The sequence below is a fragment of the Cetorhinus maximus genome, chromosome 12 (assembly GCF_964194155.1).
Source record: "Cetorhinus maximus chromosome 12, sCetMax3.hap1.1, whole genome shotgun sequence".
NCBI classification, from domain to species: Eukaryota; Metazoa; Chordata; class Chondrichthyes; order Lamniformes; family Cetorhinidae; genus Cetorhinus; species Cetorhinus maximus.
In genome coordinates, this window is record NC_135890.1 from 6289849 (window position 1) to 6313388 (window position 23540).

General features: G+C 46.5%; 1 protein-coding gene across 1 annotated transcript in view; it reads right to left on the minus strand.

Annotated features, from left to right (window-relative positions):
• Nucleotides 1–23540, minus strand: part of camk1da (calcium/calmodulin-dependent protein kinase 1Da) — a 397726-nt gene that overhangs the window by 84422 nt on the left and 289764 nt on the right. Inside the window, exon 4 of the mRNA XM_078552956.1 lies at nt 2722–2860. Coding sequence (XP_078409082.1) covers nt 2722–2860 — 139 coding nt within the window. The remainder of the gene's footprint in view (nt 1–2721; nt 2861–23540) is intronic.

Genomic DNA, 23540 nt, shown 5'->3' on the forward strand with positions numbered 1-23540 from the left:
CAGCTGTGTTCAGACTATGGAATTTTCCAAGTCAATTCTCCTACTGTGATCATAAGCACTCACTGTTATCAGTAAAACAGCCCTAAGAGATGTTCGGCTTTTAGATGGATACTAATGGTGAGACTCTATAGCCACCACCTTTGTGTTACATGAGCAGGAACTAACACCTTAATAGGAAGGTGTTGCTGGCAGAAAGTGCTGCAGGAATTACTGTCTTGCTGTTAAAATAATTGGATACTTTCATCTTTGTAGCATCAACTGTCTCTGCCCCTGTTCAACCTATCAGCTGCTGAAACCCTCATCCATGCCTTTGTTACCTTCAGAAATGAATATTCCGATGCCCTCCTGGAAAGCCACCCATCTTCCAAAACTTCAGCTCAGTGAAAGCTCTGCTGCTTGTATCCTAGCTCGCACCAATCCCCCATTCATCCATTACCTCTGCACTTGCTGACTTATGTTGGCTCCCGGTTTAGCCACGCCGCAATTTTAAAATGATCATCCTCGCTGTCAAATCTCTCCATGGCCTCCTCGCTCCACTCCATCCCTGAAACCTTCACCAGCCCCAATATCCTTCGAAACATTGGCTTCCTTCCAATTCTGGATTTTGCACATCCCCTATTTTAATCGCTACACCACTGGCAGCTGTGCCTTCAGCTGTCTGACCCCTTGGTTTTGGAACTCTCTCCCTAAACCTCTCCACTTCCCTACCTTCTCTCCTCCTTTACAACACTCCTTAGAACCTACCTCCCTCTTATCCTAATATGTCTTTTTGTGGCTTGGTGTCAAATTTTGTTTGCTAACACTGATGTGGAGTGCTCCTGGACCTTCCACTGCATGAAGGATGTTTTATAAATGGGAGTTGTTGTTATACAGATGTAGCTCAGGACTACAGAGTTAACCTATCAGATTCATTTACCATTTTAAGACATATGGGCCTGAGTGACTTCACAAGGATTGGGGTGGATCGTTGGAAGCTCATCATGTGAAAGGAGCAACATCCTGAGTTCTGGCAGCTCTCTGACCGCAGTGTGAGGTTGCAACATCTAAACAGGAGAGTTACATTGATCCTGAATCACTGGTACTGCTGGACTGGCCCACAAAATATTAGCAGAGACAAAGCAAATTCCTGCTGGGTCAATTTTAAAATCTCTTCCATTGTATCAATCATTACAGATTACCTAGGCTCTGTTTAATTTTGAAATTAATTTTAGATGATCTGATCTTTGAGTAATTTTACTTTACAAAGACCTTTTGTAACAGTCATTAGGCTAAAAGATCATATCATCCTAGCTGTACAAATATGCTGCATCAAGTTACAACAGGGCATTATTCTTGACATACAGGACTAACAAGATACAACAGTGATGCTGATGATTGAAGATATGTTAGCAACATGATCTAGTGTGGCAGGATTATCACCATATTCAAAAAAATCTTGGCTCAATCTCTTATATTGGAAATGAGTTGTGAAGTAACAGTCTCCATATGCTGGCTGTATCTGACGGAATAACATTTCTTCCACAACTTTATGCATAATTTCTTCCGGAAGTCAGAACAAATCTCACTTCGAACATTTAATGATTAACAAATTTAGAATAAATCATTCATTGACAATGTTCTTAAGAAAAAAGACTTGCATTTATAATAGCACTTCTAATAATCTCTGGACATTGCAAAGCACTTTACAGCCAATGAAGTATGTAGGGAATGTGGCAGCCAATCTGTACACAGCAAGCTCCCACATTGTGATAATGATAAGATAATCTGTTTTTGTAATGTTGTTGGAGGAATAATTATTGGCCAGGATACTGGCTCTTCTTCAAGATGCTATGGGATATCTTACATCCACCTGAGAGCACAGACAGAGCCTTGGTTTAATGTCACTTCTGAAAGGTGGCACCTCTAACAGTGCAGCACTCCATTAGCACTGCACTGGACTGTTGGCCTAGGTTTTTGTGCTCACGTTCTGGAGCACAACCTTTTGCTCAGAGATGAGGGTGCTTCTAGCTGAGCCATAGCTGATCCTGAGAGGCAAAGGCAAGTTAGCAAGGTGATTCTGACCTGATTGCATGTATGTGTTAAGTTTTGTGTGTGTTAGCTTTAATGAATCAATATGGATATTTATCAGGTCCCCTTGACCTCTGGAGATGCAGGGTCAGTGAGGGGAAACCTCATTGGATGGGACTGGTGGGGGCAATTGCCTAATCCCTTTCTAATCTCAGGGACACAAATTCTCAGTTTAGGGAGTCCCTGCCCTTGCCTCCATCCCCTGGGCATCAGTTGCCTTTTAAGGTGTGGATGGAAATTCTGCCCCAGCTCCTGCGCCCCATTGCTCCCCCCCCACTCCAACCAATTAGCCAGGAAGCTTCTAGAATTGGTGGCGACCCTGCATAAACAAGTTCCACCATTTTCTGGAACATTCTGCTGGTTTCGCAGCAGGGTTACAGTGGAAGCCTGGTTAAACTCATGAGAAATTTCACAGTTAATGTGCTCATGGAAATGAAAGAAATTAGAAGATTGAAAATACCAAGAGGACTGCTATTTATTGGTTGTAGCTTTTGTACAGGGAAAATCAATAGGAAATGTTTAAAAGACATGCACATTAATCCTTCTGTAAAGGTCACTTTAGGTTGTAACCTTCTGTTTATCACTGCTTCTAGCAACGCAAGGCTTTCTTTGTCTATTAAACAGGCAAGTCAGAACAGGACATCAAGAACCTACCTTCAAGTCTCGGTGAACAATGCACATTTTATGTAGATACTGCACAGCATCCAGTACCTGCCGTATCAGAGTGCTGGCATCCTTTTCAGTATAAAACCCTTTCTCCACAATCCTGTCAAACAACTCCCCTCCCGACACCCTGGAAAACAAGCAGAAAAGGAGATGTATGCGAAATACGAAAGAAAAGAAAACTTGTTTTTTTTTATCTAAACATAAACCGTGTTTTTACTTGGATGGGGATTTGGTTTGTTGTGTGACGGGTGCAAATCTTGCTAAAGAGTCTTCAAACCAAACTGCCGGGAAACCCATGTTAGAATCACCAAATGGTTACAGCACAGAAGGAGGCCATTCGGCCCGAAGAGTCCACGCTGCTTCTTTGAGAGAGCAACTCAGCTAGTCCCACTTCACTGCCCTTTTCCCATAACCTCGAAAATTTCATTTCTTCAGGTACTTAGCTAATTCCCTTTTGAAAACCATGACTGAATCCACCTCCACCATCCTCTCAAGCGGCACAGTCCAGAGCCGAATCACTCACTGCTTAAAAAAAAATGTTCTCATGTCAACTTTGCTTCTTTTGCCAATCTCCTTAGATCTGTGACTCAGGGAATCGTTTCTATCTACCCTGTCCAGACCCATCGTTGATTTTGAACACCTCTATTGATTCTCCTCTAAACATTCTCTCCTCTGAGGAGAACAGCCCAGCTTCTCCCATCTATTCACGCAGCAGAAATCTCTCATCTCCGGAACATCCTTGCAAAATATTTTCTGCACCCTCTCCAAAGCCTTTGCATCCTTCCTAAAGTGCAGAGTCCAGAATTGGACACAATGCTCCGGTTGAGGCTGAGCCAGTGCTTTATAAAGGTTCACCATAACTTCCTTCCCTTTGTACTTAGGTCTCTATTTTTCAACCTGCCTTGCCAATTTCAGTGATTTGTGTAGATATACCCCCAGCTCTCTCTGTTCAGTGATTTGTGTAGATATACCCCCAGCTCTCTCTGTTCAGTGATTTGTGTAGATATACCCCCAGCTCTCTCTGTTCAGTGATTTGTGTAGATATACCCCCAGCTCTCTCTGTTCAGTGATTGGTGTAGATATACCCCCAGCTCTCTCTGTTCAGTGATTTGCGTAGATATACCCCCAGCTCTCTCTGTTCAGTGATTTGTGTAGATATACCCCCAGCTCTCTCTGTTCAGTGATTTGTGTAGATATACCCCCAGCTCTCTCTGTTCAGTGATTTGTGTAGATATACCCCCAGCTCTCTCTGTTCAGTGATTTGCGTAGATATACCCCCAGCTCGCTCTGTTCAGTGATTTGTGTAGATATACCCCCAGCTCTCTCTGTTCAGTGATTTGTGTAGATATACCCCCAGCTCTCTCTGTTGCCTACGCCTGCTCGTTAAATCAGATTTCTGCTTTCCAGCTATGGTGTGCACACTCCCTCCTCACAGGGAACAGACCGCTTCAGGCATTGTAGCTCCTCGTGTTTTATAAAGTCAGTGAGCTTCTGGCCACAATGTCCACACTCTCCGTATTTGTGATTGAAATTCAGCTTGAATATACCCTGCTCAAACATCTCGTTGCTGCGCTAAATCATCCTATCAACCTATGGTGCTCAGGATTAATACACTGCCATTGAACAATCACTTTTATCCCCAATCTTTCCCAGTTTTTTTTATTCATTCATGGGAAGTGGGCTGGGCCAGCATTTATTGCCCATCCCTAATTACCCTTGAGAAGGTGGTGGTGAGCTGCCTTCTTGAACCGCTGCAGTCCATATGGGGTAGGTACACCCACAGTGCTGTTAGGGAGGGAATTCCAGTATTTTCACCCTTCCCAGTTGGTATTATTTTTTAGGGGAGAGCAGAGCCATATAAGAATTGGATTGAGAGGCGGGGGGGTCATAGTTCAGAAGCAACCTATCATAAGATACAGAAATTGAAAAGTAAACTTTTTTTGAGAGGTCAGACATTTGGCATCCGAGTTTCATTTTAGAAATGTCCAGAATCACGGCTCAAAAATTAGCCACGTGATAAACTTAATGGTGCTGTATAAGCAGCCTGGAGAACTTTAAGATGGCGCCATTCACCCGATCCATCAATCACCCTCAAATATTTATGCTATTGGGACAAGAGAGAAGGAGGCTTCATATACTGCCCTAGGCTAAGAACAAGAATTCTCTGATTGAAAAGAGGCTGCATTCTACCTCGATGTGGTGCACAGCCACAGGCTCAACTGGTAGCAATCTTGCCTTTAAGCCACAAAGGTCTGGGTTCAAGTCCCACTCCAGAGCTTGAGCACAAAAATCAAGGCTGACACTCCAGTGCAGGGAGTGAGGGAGTGCTGCACTGTCAGCGGCCCTGTCTGTTCTCTCAGGTGGATGTAAAAGATCCCATGACTTTGAAGAAGAGCGTGGGAGTTATCCATCGTGTCCTGGCCAATATTTATCCCTCAATGAGAGTCACAAAAAGAACAGATTATCTGGTTGTTATCACATTGCTTTTTGTGAGAGTTTGCTGTGCACAAATTGGTTGTGGCTTCCTACATTACAACAGTGACTACACTTCAAAAAGTACTTCATTGGCTGTAAAGCACTTTGAGGTGATTGCAAAAAACACAATATAAGTGCAAGTCTTTTGCAACATCAGAGTAGTAGAAAGAACTTGCATTTATATAGCACCTTTCATGATCTCAGAACAGAGCCAATGAGGTATTTATGAACCGTGTGACTTTTGTACGATGGTACAAGCCAATTTGTACATAGCATCATCCCACAAACTGCAATGAGATAAATAACCAGACAATATGCTTTATTATGCTGTCTATTGAGCAATTAATGTTGGTCGGGACTGGGAAAATTCTGTTGCTCTACATCCCATATGGTTTTTCATATCCTCGTGGGAAGACTGACATGGGGCAAGATTTTAACTCAATCAAAACCCGTTCTCTGATACAGAGTCAAAATTAGGCCGTGTGCTCTCTTGGTTTCACATCTTCTCCAATGATGGTGCCTGTGGCAGTGCCGGACATGCTCAGCACTGCTCTGAAATAGCGGCGCGGGTTATGTAAACACAAGAAATAGTAGGAGGAGCAGGCCATTTGGCCCGATCAGCCTGCTTTTGTCATTCAATAGGATCGTGGCTAATCTGGTTGTGGCCCCTCGTAGCTCAAAACCTGGGGTGAAATTTTACGGCAGGGGGATTTTATGCTCCCGCCGAAGCCAATGAGGTTTAGGATGGTCTCGCGGCGTTTTACGGCCCTGCCCCCGTCAAAACGGGGCCTTAAAATTCTGCCCCTGGGGTGGGGATTGAAGACGGGGGGCGGTACTTTACACCCCCATCGCAGCAGAGGGTGGGGCCATAAAAGTCCGTTGACTTCAGCAGAACCACAAAATCCCACTGGCGTAAAATTCTACCCATGATCTTCTGATCCAGGAGATAAAAATGCTACCACTCAGCCCAGCCTCAAATGTATACACTTATCTCCAGTTGGATAAGAAATGATCAGATTTGTTTTTTAACACAGAAAATTCCTGCGTCGATGGCAGCAGTTCAGCAGCAATGTGAAGCAACTCACAACAACGTTGTACCGCACGGGGGATAGCGACCATTGTTAAAGGAAGAATGAACAGAGCTTTCCACCAGAGCTAAAAAAAAAATACATCTAGATTTCATTTGGAAAGCAAGACTATTTTAATTTAAGATTGCAGAAATAACCGAGCCCTTGTTTACGTATTCAGGATGTTGCAGTTCCTATCCATTGCCGTCACCACAGAATCTTGAGCGCGAAAGCCTTGGTTTTGCTGTCTAGGGTGTAAAAGTATCTCATTTGTGGCCACTGCAGTTGTGTACTCTGGGGAGAAATAAATCTAGAGAATACAGGGAGAGCCCAAAAAACAAAATGCCCAAATTTAGAAAGGGTTTATTTTTAGCTCAATTGCTTCACTGGCTGCTGGTTTGGTGTCTCCAGTCTGGGAATATAAAAATGAAAATAACTTTTCCCTGCCAAAACTGAATTACTAGCCTTGCTTTAATCAGAAAGAAAAGCAGGGAAGGAAAGGAAGATAATTTACATTTATATCTTCTTCTTCATATAGCACCTTTCACAACCTCAGGACGTCCCGAAGTGCTTTAGAGCCAATGAGATGTAGCCACATAGGAATAAATGGATCAATAAATTCCACTCAGCTCACTGTTTTTTTATTTATAGTCAAGGGGCTAAGGACAAAAGGTCAATGAACTCAACTTTGCGCACAAGACTCGTGTCGTAAAACAAAAGTATTTTATGCTTAAGACGCAGAAGGAAATAATAATTAGTTGCCTCCAGGAATTGCATCACTAACTGATTTTCGCTTTTAATTAGGTTGGCCCTTACTCCCATATAATTATTGGCCGCACTCTTTACCCAAAAACCGAGACAGCTCAACAAGTAATACAAGGTAACAGCTAAAGGCGGCAGTAAATCAGGGTGGCTCTGACACTTTGGTCAGAATTTTCCCAGCCCCATGGAGGTGGCTTTGGAGGTGGTGGGAGGGCAGGCAGGGGCGAGAGGTGGAGTGCGGTACGGTGCTGGGGAAATTTCACTAAAAAAGACACTGACCAGCTCCCCAGTGTGTTCCCGCCTCCTTGCACTTTGACCTGCATCTGTGATGCCAACTACCCTGGCAATGTCGGGTACGCAAACAAACTAATCAAGGAGCCACTTAACGGTGATGACTGCAGCAGCATTGCAGTTCTGCCGACACTGCACAGACATCCCCCGGCTCTGCTGTATCTGCACCCCAGGGAGGAGGTGGCTACACAGCCTGAATTACAGCTGATGCAGATCTAAACATCTCCAGGAGAAAACGGTAAGGTTGCTGTCTTCCACTCACAGCCTTGCCATTAAGTGAGGATTTCCCGGGGCGGAATGTTCTGCCTGTCGGGCGGGCGGAGCAGGAGCGGGCGCGGCTGGGCTCAGGCCCGATCAGCGCCCACGATCGGGTCCGCGCCGCCATTTTACACGGGCAGACCAATTAAGGCCCCCCCCAGCGTGAAACGCGGCTCCCGAGGACAGCGGGAGTGGGCGGGCGGCGGTGGGGCTGCTATGACCACCGGGTCCAATGGCGACCCGGGCGGCCTGTTTAAACGTGCTCCTGCAGCCTGGCAAAGGCTGCCAATCACGGCCAGCAGAAGGGCTCCCCTCCCCAGGGCGCTGCTGGTGAGCTGGCCAGGCAGGAGGGTAGGGCAGGGGGGCCACTATGCCCCTTGTTTCTCAGGCGATTGCCTTGCTGCCCTCCTCGAGGGGGTGGCAGCATGGAGGGAGGTCCTCGTTCCCAGGGGCGGGAGGAGGAGACCGCCCTCCCCCGCCCCCATATGACCAAACGTGCCTGGGAGGAGGAGGCGGAGGTGGTGAGCTCCCACGACGTGGTGCGGCGCACCTGGATCCAGTGTCGCAAGTGTTTCAACGACCTGTTGCACTCGGGAAGGGTGAATACCATGTTGGCATTGGTCACTTAACACAGCAGGTAGGCTTTCCCCCCTGGTGCCCCCACCACCAAGTCTGAGTGCAGTGACTGCATTGAATCATTGACGGTATGTGTCCTTTGCTGGGTGGGCCAGCAGATATTTATTGCCCATGCTGAGGTTACCCTGAGAGGGTGGTGAAGAGATGGGTTCTGCCCCCGCAGCATGTGTTACACTGAGACCCACATGACTGCTTTGGGGACAACCTGGAGGAGCTGCACCTGGGCGCAGAGCTGGAACTCCAGGACATGTCACAGTCAGGGTGATGAGATGCTGGGAGGGGAGCTTCAAGGTGGCATTGGCACCGATCGATCTGCTGCCCTCTGTGCTCCACGTGCTTGCGCCTCCTTGCTTTGCAAGGTTGGACCGTGTGGTGCCTAATGTGATGTAGGCAGCATTTCGCCAAGGGGGTGGGGGTGGAGGGGGACAGGCCTGGCATCTTTGTGTGAGTGTTCGGCAGCAGCGGGGTGAGGAGGCACTGGAGCCCTGCAATGTCCCACTCTGGTTGAGGTGGACCACCCACGAAGAGATTCCAGGTACAAGTAGCACTAATCAATGCTCTTCTCTCCTTTTCAGGAGAAGAATGTTCATAATGTCGCCGAGCCCAGTTGGCCATCGTTACCAGTTTCGAGCAGGAGGCCCTTGATCTGGAGAGGCACCATGAGCCCAGGTCCACCGGTGTTGGTGAGGCTGGGGTGCCACGGGCAGGTATGTTTGCCCAGCACTGAGGTCACCATTGTTCTCCCATTGTTCAGCCATGGCAGTGCTGAATGTTCAGTGATTGAAGTTTGCAACATGGCTTGACCATTGCTTATGGAAGGATGAGCCCATAATGATCCGGGGGACAGGGATACACACTGACATTGTCTCCACGTTAACTGATCCAATGTCCTTGTTCTTCCTTTCAGCATCAGCGGAGCAGGGCCGGGAGGAGGAGGCACAGGGTCCCCCTCTCATACCTGAGGGTCCTGAAGTCTCTGACCCACCAGCGTCACACCATCTCTGCCAGGCAGGCACCAGCGCAGATACTGGCACCTTAGTGGGAATTAGATCATCGGCTAGTGTCCCGGGGCACAGCGCTGAGGGCACTTCACATTCACTGGAGGAGCTGGCAGAGACAGGGAGTGCCCATAGCGCCAGCAGTCAGAGGGCTGCAGGGGACCAGGCACATGCTCAGTCAGTGGCTGATGATGAACCTCTGGAGTTGTCCATGAGGCAGCAAACACTGGAAGTCCGGCAGGGTGTGCGGGAGGATCTGGCACAGATACATGAGGCTATGCTTGGCTTGGTGTCCGTGGTGGAGGAGTCCACGCAGACCATCGCCAATGCAATGAGCCTCATGTCCGAACGCCATGCTTCCTCCATGGAGAGAGTGGCGACTCTCATGGAGAGGATCCTCCAGGAGACCCGCCAGGGCTTCCTGGGGATGCGCTCGGACCAGCAAACCCTCACATTGGCAATGACCTCAGCTGGTCATTGCCAGTGTGGGAGATGGTGTGGGCACCAAGTTTCCCAGCTCGGTGCCCATCCATCCACGGTGAGCAGGGAGGTCCAAAGTGACCTCACTTTGGCACAGCAGCTGCCTGTCGTCTCTGCGAGCTCCTCTCAGGGGGCAGCAGCTTCTCCGCCCCTCTGCCAGTGACCGTGGCATCCGATGAGGTTGCGGCGACTGGGGAGATGCCAGTTGTGGAACAGACAGCTCCCTCCCAGGCAGGGCCAGCACAGGCTCCACGGGCCAGAGGACAACCGCCAAGGTCATCGAGGCCAACAGGACAGCAGAGTCAGCAGGCTGGCTCAGATACCACTCTGAACGATGGGGCAGCACCAAGATGTAGCACCCGAAAGCGTAAATTTAAGGCACCTTAGGCACACGAGGGGTTTCTCACTGGTGCTTTTGTGTTGCCCCCACAATGAGGTCATGATTAGTTGGTGTGGTGTTTAACACATTGGTCATTTTGTTTCCTTAAGATCATTTTGTTATATCATTAAATTTAGACATGTGACCATGGCTGAGGGTGCCTCTTTTCCTCTGCAGGTGGATGGTTACCCATGTTATGAGTGAGTTGCGTCATATTGAGCTTTATTGACAAGGCCCTTCGTTAATCTTCCTATCCAGGCAGATTTAGCACTCAGGTATCGAGTATGGAGCCTGCAGCACAGGCTTTTGTTGGAGGTCCACCTGTGGTGTTCTAGCTGAAGGTTCATTGGATTAAAGCCTCCCGGGTGTCCCTGCCTCCCTGGTGTATGCCCGGGTCAGTGTCTACCCCCTCAGCATTTCCCTGTGTGTGCTCATCCTCGGACTCACTGCTGGACTCATCGTGTGCAGCCGCAGACACTGCGTCTACATCTTCATCGTCCACAGTGTCCCCCCTTTCTAGCGCAAGATTGTGGAGAGTGCAGCATGCAACCACTATCAGTGACACACAATCTGGGGGGTACTGGAGTGCACCCCCGAGCGGTCCAGCCATCGGAAGTGCATTTTGAGAAGACCGATGGCTCTCTCCACCACAGCCCTTGTGGTGCCCTGGCTCCTATTGTACCGCTGCACAGCTTCTGTTCTTAGATGGCGGAGAGAGGTCATGAGCCACCTTCTGAGGGGATAGCCCTTGTCACCCAGCAGCCATCCATCCAGGCGGGCTGGAGCACTGAAGAGCCCCGGCACCTGGGAGTGTCTGAGGGTGTAGGCATTGTGGGAGCTGCCTGGGTACCTTGCACAGACTTGTAGAGTCAGCATCCTGTGATCACACACTATCTGCACGTTCATGGAGTGGAAGCCCTTCCTGTTGATGAAGGCACCGGGCTCACCTGCTGGCGCCTTGATGGCCACATGTGTACAGTCTATAGCACCCTGGACACGGGGGAAACCAGCAATGGCCGCGAAGCCTCTGGCTCGCTGTGCCTGACTTGCCTGGTTGCAGCGGAAGTGGATGAAGGTCAATGCCCATCTGAACAGAGCGTCTGTAACCTGCTTGACACAAGTGTGGACAGCTGATTGGGAGACACCACAAAGATCACCCACTGAGCCCTGGAAAGAGCCAGAGGCATAGAAATTGAGGGCAGCTGTGAGCTTCAGAGCCACTGGCATGGGGTGTCCACCCACACAGTTAGGGGAGATCTCAGGCCCAATCATCTGACAGATATAGTTGACTGTCTCCCTTGAGAGACGGAGCCTCCTTCGGCACTGCACCTCAGACATATTGAGGTAGCTGCTTTGCCGCCTATATACCCTGGCAGCAGGATAGTGGCGTCTTCTGCGGCCCCTTCCACCTTGGACTACCTCTTGGCCCTGCACCCCTTGTGCCTGCGCCTGTACTCCTAAAGGTGGCTCCCCTGGAGGCTGAGTGTGCACTCCTGGCCTCCTCCCCCTTCTAACCCTCCCTTCCTGCTCAGAGGAAGTGCTTCCAGTGGAGAGCACAACTCCCATTCCCAGGCTAAGGGAAGGCTTCTTGAAACCTGCAGGCCCAAAAAAGGGATCTTCACTGTCGAGTGCTGACCTGAAGGTTGTGAGTCCAGACCAAGCAGCTGGTATGAGTTTTGAAGTATTTCTGCTCACACAGGCAAGTATCAGTAACTTTCCAAATTAAATATCTGACAGATCACATTCGCGACCCCGCTGACCCCTCTTATCCTGCCCATGGATGAGGGTTTATACAAATGTCTCCTACCCGCCTGCCCGTTGTGCCTATGCGATGACCTGAAGATCGCACGGGACCCGAAAAATCGCCGTCAATTGGTGCCTCCAGGGTCTTAAGTGGCCGGTTAATTAATGGCAGACGCACATCGGAGATCATCGCGCGCCCGCCCACCGAAATATCGCGATGGCGCACGTTGACGTCGGGACGCTTGCCCGATATCACCGCGCGTCATTTTACATTCCAACGGGAAAATTCTGCCCCTGGAGACGAATGTCTCTGATGGTCATGGGTCTAATGAGGCCTCGGCCGCTTCCTTACACTGAAGGTGTCTCCAGTGTCTCACTGCTGCTCAGGTCTCAGCAGCGCCCCCAATGGTCACACAGTGCGAGCTGTTTGCAGCTCCCGCCTCTGGAACCCACCCACACTCCACACGTGAACGTTGAACACGAAAGTGATCTTAACAATTAGCCGCCTCCTGTGAAGTTCAGTCAGAAGCTGCGCTGTCACCCCAAGCATGTTCACGACTCTGAAATGATCCCGATGTCAAGTTCCCAACGCTCGTGGCAAAACTCAACCCTTTGAATCAGCACTTTCCACCATATGGTTAACATTAGGAATGGTGGCTCTTTGAAAAAGGGCCATCAATTGATGGGTAGAGCCAGATTCCGTGATTCAGCAAGAGCTTAATGCAAAAAGGAAATGGTACATTTCCTGTCAGGTAAACCTCATCGACTCATTGCCTGGCATAGAACAACCAGAAAACTACTTTCACCTTTTACCTGAATTACTAGTTCTTTCAAAATAGACCCGCTGAACGCTGGAGAAACAGAGCTGGTCACTCAACCACTGAAGGAGGACGGGGTAGGATAATATTTCAGTTGGACCCACTAGAAATCTTGAACATTTAGACCATAGTTGGAGCACTGTATACAGTTCTGGTTGCCATATTAAACATGAATATAGAGGCACTGGAGAGGGTGCAGAGAAGGTTTAGAAGAATGATACCAAAACTGCAACATTATACTTATTGGGAAAGGATGAAAAGGCTGGGTCTTCTTTCTCTTGAAAATGGAAGGCTGAGGGGTGACCTAATAGACATCTTTAAAATGATGAAAGAGTAGACTCAGAGACAGTGCTTCCACTCGTGAGGTAGGCCAAAACTAGAGGCCATCTGTGGTAACTATGGTTTTATCTAATGTGTAGTATACATTTAAGAAGAATGTTATAAGGGAAGATCACATGATCTTGTGTAACCAATAGCGGAATAGCGCGGGCTAACTAAGTAGTTAGTTAGTAGTCATTTGGAAGTCAGTAGTCTTCAAGTGAGCAGCAGAAGTACATAGATAAGAGTTTGGTGCAAAACACACATGTGTAGCTGCTAAGTACCTTGTGAATAAACAGAATGTATTCCACCTGAGAAGCATCTGCAGAACTACTCTATCAAAAGTATCAACTTGGTCACCCCGCAACAAGTGTGCAAGTGTGACTCACAGTCACAGCACCATCCATATAAGATCATCACCAAGAATGCAACTTGCTACCACCAGCAATGGTTGAGGCAAATATCATAGCTAAGTGAATGAGGGAGAAAGGAATAGAGTGTTATAGATTTCGATACGGAAGGATGAGAGGATGCATAAACATCATGCATGGACTGGTTGGGCCAAATGGCCTGATTCTGTGCTGTGTATCCTATGTAATTAACCCCTGTGATGATGTAATTAACACATCTTTCTCTTTAAGATGCTGACTAGCTTACTTTGCATTTCCAGCATTTTCTATTTTATTTCAGATTTCCAGCACTTGTGGTCTTTGTTTAATAGCTCCACTGTTTCTTTTAAAATCAGCTTGTTCATTGCTGCCCCAGTGCAGTGCATTGGTACATTGGCCCTAGTACAAAGTACATCAAGACTGATTGTAATTTATCAGAACTCGTAAGACAAAATTGCCAAAAACATTGCCTGGAAACAAAACTTGCAAATCTGTCCCATTTTTTAAGTTAACAAACTGGGGAAGCCAATCCATTAGCCTGCCTCTTGAGTGACTTTCTGGGTATGGTCCAGGTCTTTGAAAATGCCTAAAGGCATCAATAAAGTTGATTTAAGCATGTTATTTAAGTCAAGTGTTAGTCGCAGGATAAAGGGATGGAAAGGGAAATCAGTTTGTACCAAGGGAGACTAGAATTGCCTTTCCCACAGAGTAGCAGCTATATGCAATAGTCTCCCACTAAGATTGGTTAATGCCATGTTAATGAGATCCTTCCAGCTGCTCTGATGTCTGACTATTGAAAGGAATTGGAGGGTGTCAAGATAAGAGCAAAGAAATGGGAGACCATTTTAACTCTGGTGATTCATGAGAATGTAACAAGCTCATTACTGTGTTTTATTACATTAAATTGATATCCTATATAATGACTAATGCTCCGGAATTCTTTCTTACTTGGCTTTGGAGATTTCTTAATCCTTGATGTTCTATCTGTTAGTGCTTGTCACAGTATCTCAGTGGTATTGTTTCCCCTGGCTGGGAATCTAGAACACGGGATCACAGTCTCAGACCCCTCAGGGGTCGGACGTTTAGGACTGATATGAGGAGAAATTTCTTCACTTAAATGCCTGTCAATCTTAGGAATTATTTATCCCAGAGAGCTGTGGATGCTCAGACATTGAGTATATTCCAGTCAGCTGTTAGATTTTTGCATACAAAGGGAATTAAGGGACATGGGGCTAGTGCAGGAAGGTGCATTTGAGGCTGAAGATCACCCATGATCTTGTTGAATGGCAGAGATGGCTTGACGGGCTGAATGGCCTACTCATGCTCTTATTTCTGATGTTCATATATATTTACCCATGAACAAAATTTGCAGTTGCTTTGATACACCCGTCCAAAAGACAATCATTTTAATAGGAATAAATTATATTGCTGCCCATTAACACCAGCCTAGAGTTATATTCAATCAGACAGCCATACCTGAATTTTGATTTGAAAAAATTCTTCCATTGCAAGAATCTCAAAAAAATGAACGTTATTTTGATAAATTTCAGATCCCGCTTTTGAAAAAAATGTCAAGTTGATGTGCAGTGGTTTCAAATGTAGATTGATGTGAAATATGGCGGCATAGCAAGAACGCTACATCTCAATCTGACCATTAGGTCAAATAGGGCATGGCATTGACAGGCCATGTCACATTGGTTTGAGTTTGCACCAACCGCAGCCAAGTTTAAAATTGCATTTTAACAGTGGCAAGATGCTTGGTTGGACTTTCCAAGTCTCTTTAATGTTAGGAATGAAAAGTGTCCACTTTTTCCTAACGTAAAACATCAGTAGCAGAAGGAGCAAAGTTTTCTGCTTGGTTTGTTGGTGCTGCACTTTGGTGTTCCAACTGGACTGAGACCAGCGAGCAATGCAACAACAATCTGCCAACCATGCATCACAAGCCACAAATACCAGTAAACTTTTGCCAAGGTTTATGATTATTGGAAGAATCTTCAGATAATATCACACAATAAACCTGAGGAAGTAAAATAACAGCTAGCTGCATATTGTACCTTGTTCCTTGCTACATGGAATTATATAACGTGACAATAAGGGCTTCAAGCTGCTACTCCTTTGAAAAATCGTACATGGTGTTGTCAAAGGACAACTTTAAATGCTTCAGTGGGGCTCATTAGATAAAGTATTTTTTTTTCCCTTCAACAGATTGAGCCAACAGCAATCTTTAAAAGCCCTCTTCTCCTGGCCAAGTGCAATTTAATCCTAATGAGTCCTGCTTTGTACACTGATGACAGGCCAATCCAGCAGGCAGATAGACATTAAAGAAAATAAATTTACTTACTCCCCCTGACTAAATGCAACACCGACTCTCTAATGTCAGAACTTGCCTTTTCACTGGGTCCTACTGCTGACAATCGCTCTTAGGCTTCTCCGAGTCCCTTCTCTACCTCATTGTCAGGAGAAGACTCAGGCCGGAATTTCTTGTGCCCGCTGGCATCGAGCGTGTTCAGTGGCGTCAGCAGACAATATGGTGAGAAGGCCAAAAATCGGTTTCACGACGTCGTGAAACCAGTTTGCAATCATCCGCTCAGCCCATCAATGGCATTCCCCACCATCAGACGTTGGGAACCTCATTTTAATACATCAGCATATCATTATAGGGCTAGCTTGCCGGATTCAACACCCCCCAAACCCCACTGGATTGTCTGCCCACATCAGCGCGAAAACTTGCCAACGTGTTTCACAACGGTACATATAAGGTGTGCACTTGGCAGGCTGCACTTTGCTCAGGACTTCAAGGTTTGTTTGCCTATCTTTCTTCGTTCAGCACTCACAGTCATCACACCAGGCTTCACAGACAACACCACATCACTTTTAGGGGGGCTCACAGGCAGCTCTCTACCCACCTGATCAGCCTAAGGTGGGGGTAGCTTTTCAATGGCTGCAGGGCTGGGGCTTGCTTGGGGAAGGGGGAGGTGGCCTCAGGAAAGGGAAGAGGCTGCAGGGTGAGGACTGTACTGGGGAAGAGGGGTATCCCAGGGTGTGTGTTGCACACATGTTGATCTGTGCAAGTGGCCTCAAGATGGTGAGGGCTGAGGAGGCAGTCTCCAGAGGAGATGAGGCCAGATGGAGATGTGAGGGTGTGTGTGTGAGAATGGGTGGTGATGTCCCTTGAGCTGGCAGTGAGTGAGATGCCAGTGAATGTGTGATGGGCTTTAGTGTGTGAGTTTAGAGTGATGAGATGGTTGCCTTACTCTGGCTGCACGGATGAGATCATTCATCCTCTGTCTGCATTGGATGGCCAACCTCTTCAGTGCAGCATTGGCGCTGATCACCACTGCCATCGCCTACCAAGCCGGAGTGGTAATGTTGCTGCCCCCCTCTGCAGCCAGAGTGGGGGTAGAGGACATCATAGTGGCCTCCACGGTGTCCAGAAGGTGCTCGAGGGCTGCAGTCTTCTTGCCTTTCGGGGCCATGTCTTCTTTGCTGCAGCCCTGGGCTGGAAGCACTGAGCGCGGCTGTACATTAAATGTTGTGCCTGGCGTGTTGAAGCGGCGAGGTGTCAGTGTGGCAGGCGAATCAGAGCCCACCCACCATGGAAACGGCGTGTATCCCGCAACCACACTTAGTGCAAATCTGGGACGATTCCCCTCTCAGAAGCAACTTGTCTCCATTTTAAACATCGGTTCGACTCAATTGGAAACATTCTTGTCACTGAGTCAGATGGTTGTGCGTTCAATCAAGCCTAGAGATTGCCAACTCTGATTGGACATATTCCTGGAGGGGAGATCACATGATCTCCTGCCTCCAGCCACCGTGACCCACCCCCCACAATTGGTCGCTAAAGATGTCCAACCTGGCGATGTCCCGCCTTCTCTGTGACTCTTCATCATCCGATTGAAGAATTATTTTCTGTCCGCCAGACAACCTTTATCCTCTTGTCTAACATTTTTATAGCTTAAAAGAAAAAGTGTTCAAACATTTTTTTTTAAAAAAAGCACAATTTTTTTAATGCATTCTATGATTTTTCTCCCAGGATCCTCGCAGCAGTGTCCTGGAGATAAATCTTTCATTCCTGGAGACTTCAGGACAATTCTGGAGGGTTGGAAACTGTATTCAAGCTTCACTCTGGAACTTGGACACATGGTCTAGGCTGACACTTCAGTGCAGCACTGAGGGAGTGCTTCACGGTCAAAGGCGCTGCTGTTAATATGGAGTCTTTAGGGTTATTCAGGTGGACAGTGAAGATCCCAGAGTGCCAAAGCACAGTTTCTCGATATGTGATCATGGCAGACGGCTCCACTCCAGGACTACACTGAGGAAAAAAATTGCCCTTTAGCCTTCTCTGAAGCTGTTCATCAGTGTTCTCCGTAAGATCATAGAATTATAGAAGCTTACAGCAGAGAAGGAAGCCATTTGGCCTGTCATGCCCACGCTAGCTCTTTGAAAAAGCAGCCGTGCTTAGTTGCACAGCCTCATAGCTTTCCAGATGTCTACATCATAATCAGGCCTTCGTTTCTGTCACAGTCACACAGCTGGAAAATTTGCAGAGATAGAATTTCCGTGAAGCTGGTCCTGCTCCTTTGTTGTAACTTCACCAGAAGCCTGCCCCTTTTACACCTGTAACTATGGGGAAGTTACAGCGGTGGAGCGCGAATGCCTCTGAAGAAATTCCCCATGTGTTCCTATGCAACTAATCTGAGCAGAATTTCTCATGCTGCTGTTAGCATAAAGATACCACAAAAATCACCTTTATGCTAAAGATACCTTAGAAAACAGATCCCCATTCTGTGCGAGTACCCAAACAGCTTTTCACTTTCATTTACACTGTTACAAACATTGCACAACGTAGACTGTGCACCTATCTAATAACAAGGGCAGCAAAGCAGGGTCATTGAGATTCACAAAACCAAACATATCTTCATGCCGCAAAAACAAAATGCTGCCGACAAGCCATCAACCTGAAACATTAACTATTTGTCTCTTCACAGACGCTGCTTGACACACTGAATGCTCCTAGTGTTTTCTAATTTTATAACTGAATGCATGTACACCATAGGTCCCTCAAATCTATCAAGAAACCAATTGTGCAATATATTCCACTTGGAGGCAGAAATCTCACTTAAGTCCATAAAGGGTTAAAAGCGTATCTCCCATTATGGCAACGTTCTACATCTCATAAGTCATAATTAACTAAAACTCTTGTGACTTCCACTTCAGACCTTTAGAAACCCAGACAGATTATAAACATGTTCAGTTAATGAGTACAGTTTACCTCATAAGCAAATTTTAATGAGTTTTTTTTTTAAGAGATTATTGCTCGTTTGCTGACCTCTTAATGGCACAATAAACCAGTGAGGCAGGCAGATATGTAAAACTGAACATTGTTGCAATGCAAGTGTGAAGGAATTCTTTTTAGAATGACTAAAGTAGGTGAATGTTAGTCAAGCAGCTGCTGGCTCATGGGTTATGCTTGACACCAGTTGCCATGTTGGCGATGTTAGCAACGTATGAAAAGTTTCATTAAAGTCTTGTCTCCCTAGTTCCTAATGTGAGGAGTGACCTTTACAATAGCACCAAATAGCTATAAATTGGGAAAACCATTTAAACCCATCTTAATTTGTATAATTCAAAACCTTAGCGAAACTTTGCATGAGCTTATAACATGGCCAGAAGATCTGACTGACCCGCTGAGCATTTTATAACCCTGGTTTGACACAGCGTGGAGCAAAGTGTTAAGGGTAAGAGGTACATGAGGTCAGTCTTAATGAGTCTGACTGTTATGTGTTACAGCAACAATATTATAAAACTGAACTGTTTTTATTTGGGGAAAAAGCAGCAGCTAAGGAAATGCACTGCATCCTGACACCATGCCAAACCGCCACAATAACTCAGACAGAACGGTTTCTCCTGGGAAACAAACATTTTAATAATTGAAGGATTTGTTGTTTGATAAGCTAACGGATCAAATGTGCTGAGACCTTACAAGGGTTATTGCAGCTGCCTACTGTTTCTCCGCGGGAATGTTAGGGCAGTGGATTAAACTTTCACAAGTGCAGAAAGAGCTTTATCTCTTCTCCTCCCTGGTTTAAAAATTTGCAGGAGATCACCTGGCCTTTCATTTCTTGGCTGTGTTGCCATTTACAAGGTTTCAGACCTTTATCCCAGTGTCCTGTGGAGGTCTTGGCTTGCTTCGTGAGTGGTAAGTACACACTTGGCCACTGGAGATATCTAACGGCACTATCAAATTTCGGGCTGCTTTGGACCACGTATCCACAGAAAAGGATTTGGAAAATTAGAAAAACGAGTTACTTTTAAAATGTTAGTTTGTTTCACCCAAAGACTTTATATTTGCCCCTTACTGGTAAATACCTCACACCCAATGAGCTATGAAGCCTCATGCAGGCTATTGTTGCCTCTAGAGTTGACTATTCCAATGCACTCCTGGCCGGCCTCCCACATCCTACCCTCCACAAACTTGAGGTCATCCAAAACTCTGCTACCCGAATCCTAACTTGCACCAAGTCTCTCAAGAGGGGTCATATGGACTTGAAAAGTTAACTCTGTTTCTCTCTCCACAGACGCTGTCAAACCTGCCGAGTTTTTCCAGCACTTTCTGTTTTTATTTCAGATTTCCAGCATCCGCAGTATTTTGCTTTTATATTATTGTGCCAAGTCTCCTTCCCCTATCACCCCAGCGGGCACTGACCTACACTGGCTCACAGTTAAGCAGCACCTTGATTTTAAAATTCTCATTCTTGTTTTCAAACCCCTTCATAGCCTCACCCCAACATATCTCCATACCCTCCTGCAAGCTCACAAAATTCTGAGATATCTGCACTCATGTAAGTCTGGCCTTTTGATCATTGCCGATTTTAATCATTCCACCATTGGTGGCCGTGCCTTCAGCTGGAATTCCCTCCCTAAACCTCTCCATTTCTCTACCTCTCTCTATTCCTTTTAAGACACTTCTTAAAACGTACTTCTTTGGCCAAGTTTGACCACCTGCTCTAATGTTGTCATTTGTGTCTCAGTATCTAATTTTGATTTTTAATGCTTCCCTGATGTGTCATGGGATGTTTGATTTAAAAGGCGTCATATAAATGCAAGCTGTTATTGTTGGCATCATCACCTGTCCTAGATGCTCAGCAGGTGGTGTCTGAAAGGCCTCTCCTTCTGACAGGGAGATGAAAATAGAGAGACAGGTGGGGGGGAAGAGGGTGAGTGATTTTCAGTTTGACTTCAATGGCAAGGGAAATCAGATGAGATGTATGATAGGCTTCCGATCTACAACAGTCCATCCATTCCCAAAATGAACACTATCCCCAGCTGTGAAGCTGTGAAGTCTAGTTCTCCCCAAGCTCAGAAGGAACATTTGGGAGAACAATTAGGAATTCCTTTATTTAATCTAAGCAAGATGACCCACTGTTTTTGGGGAAGCATGGTACGTTCATTATTGTATTATTAAGTGAAGAAAAATTGTACATGTTTAACTAAATGAGTTGAATGATAACCGTTCCTCTGTACGTTCACCTCTTGGGGAACAAAGCAGATTAAACAATTCATCTCCAGCCTGTTCTGCCAGGTGCTTTCTCAGTGTGCCTTTGCAATGAATAAGAGAGGCAACATGAGAGCAGGTGCAAAAGTCACAAAATATTCAGATCAGATAACAATAGTGCAGGTGGATATTATATTGTGAATCTACTTCAGCACATAAGAAGCATGGGATTAACTTATGGGAGTGATAAGGTCCATTCCCAGAAGGAAAAAAAACATCTGCAACTGGGTCACATCCTAACCAGAATAACCGCTAATGTACCTGGGGTCACTGGAACAACCAGAAAGCAAACAGAAGGGATTTCACCCTGATTTTGTCAGCCGACTTTAGGCTATATCAGGTTGCGATTTACACAGAGGGGCTTGAACTGGGTGCAGGCTGAAGTCGAGCATGACCCCTGCCCCAATAGGGCCACACCAGGACACCGATGTGTCCCGATACCTCTGATTTAAGTGTGAGTTTTGGACAGCTGAACAATTATCAGACTCACGTCTATGGGAATGGGAATGGTGTTTAATCTGCAATAGTTCATGGCCTGGAAAAATGCCCATTTCCAAAATGAAAATCCATTTTATGCATGTTCAGTAGTTGCTTCATTGAAACCCAAGAGAGCATCCCTAGAAGATATTTGTAACAGGCACAGTTAGATTCTTGGATGAAGATAACCCATTGGGCCAGTTGAGCACATTTCTCCAGAATATTGTTTTGTGCCATCTTCTCATTCAAATACGAATTACATTGAATTTATAGTACAGAAAACAGGCCATTTGGCCCAACTAATCCATGCTGGTGTTCATGCTTCAAACAAGCCTCCTCCTACTGTACTTCATCTAATTCTATCAGCATAACATTCTATTTGTTTCTCCTTCACGTACTTTTCTAGATTCCCCTTGAACACATTTATGTTATTTGCCTCAGCATCTCCATGTGGTCCCTAGTTTCACATACTAACCAGCTGTTCCTTAAGTACATCAATTATTCTCGCTTCCAGAAGTAAGACAGCCTTTGGGAGAGATAACGCATACTTTGAGGTAGGTCAAGTGCCCTCTGGGGTTCTTAAAAGTAGACATGATGGTGCATAAAAAGTGCATAAACTCATTGGGACCGTCAAAGTTTCCAAAGAACTGTAAAAACTGTCGAAGAACTGTCAAAATTCATCGGAACTGTCAGAGCTCATTGAAACTCTCAAAGCTGTCAAGGAATTTAACTCCGCTGGGCCTTAATTTTTTTTTAAATGGAGTTAAAGAAACTGTGCCTGCTATTTCACTCTGTTGATGTAAGCCTGAGGACTATAATTATAGGATTTGTACTACATGATTGAATTTAGAACCTAACATTATCAAAGTGGCGGGCCTGTTAAATGAACAGTTTGATTGACAGCTCCAAGTGGTTATAGAATAGAAATGTTTGTTTCCATAAGAGATTAGTTGAAGGAATTTCAATGTATTGAATGATTTTTTTTATCAAAGATGTTTCTTTCTTAAATAGTGATGTCAGCAATAGACACATGGGGCTGAATTTTCTGGCTGATGTGCGGGTGGCGGAGCCCGCACGCCAGCGCTTAAAATGTCGTGTGCTGATGTCGCGCGAGCATCCCGATGTCAGCACGCGGCATCACAATGTTTAGGTCAGCGGGCGCGCTATGCAGCACGACGCACAGCCGCCATTAATTAAAGGCCTTGTTAAGGCCATTAAGTCACCAATTGACGGCGATTTTGAGGAGCCCGTGCGATCTTCGGCTCGGCGCACGGGCCCGACGGGCTGGCAGGTAGGTGATTTTTTAACAAACCTCATCCAGTGGCGGGATGAGGTCTGAATTCGGATTTTAAAAAGTTTAATAAAGTTTTTTTGTACTTTATTAACATGTCCCATCTCGTGTGACATTTTCACATGAGGGGGACATGTTAATGATTTTTTTATTTTTCTATTTTTAACGTTTCACAACCTTTCAGCGATCTCCCTGAGGCACCACTTAGCCTCAGGGAGATGTGCGCATGCGCGAAAGAGCGCACTCTGGCAGTTGGGGAATCCCCCCCACCGCCCGCACAGAGAGGGCATAGCGCTTCCCGTCGGGCATCACGTTGGGCGGGTCTTAATTGGTCCACCCACGTAAAATGGCGGCAGCGATCGGCTGCCCACCCGCCATTGAGTCGGTCGGTCCCGCCCGCCCATCAAGGGCAAAATTCAGCACATAACTTTATTTTAGAGGTTTGCCCCTAGTGGATACCAGGTGAGTTGGCATGGAGGGGGTAAGGGCAAAGGGTGGTGGGTGGGAGGCATGGGATGGCAAGAATTGGCATAGGGGCTATAAAGGGCATGAGTTGGCATGGGGGTATGAGGGGCCATGGGGGTTGGATGAGGGGCAAAGGGTGGCATAGGGAGTATGAGAACCCATGGAGTGGGTAGAGGGGCATAAGGTGGCATGGAGGGTATGAGGGCCCATAGGGGTGCGCGGTGGCGTGAGGTATCATAGGCTGGCATGGGTGGGCGTAGGGAGTTTGTGGGGTGAGGATGATGTTTTTTGTTTTAATCATTTTAAAAATAAATTCAACAGTGCCAGAGCATCAAGGCAGGTCTTCCATCCAGCTCCCCTACACAGCCGGCAGCCTCTGCACTCATTCCAGGGGCAAAAGGC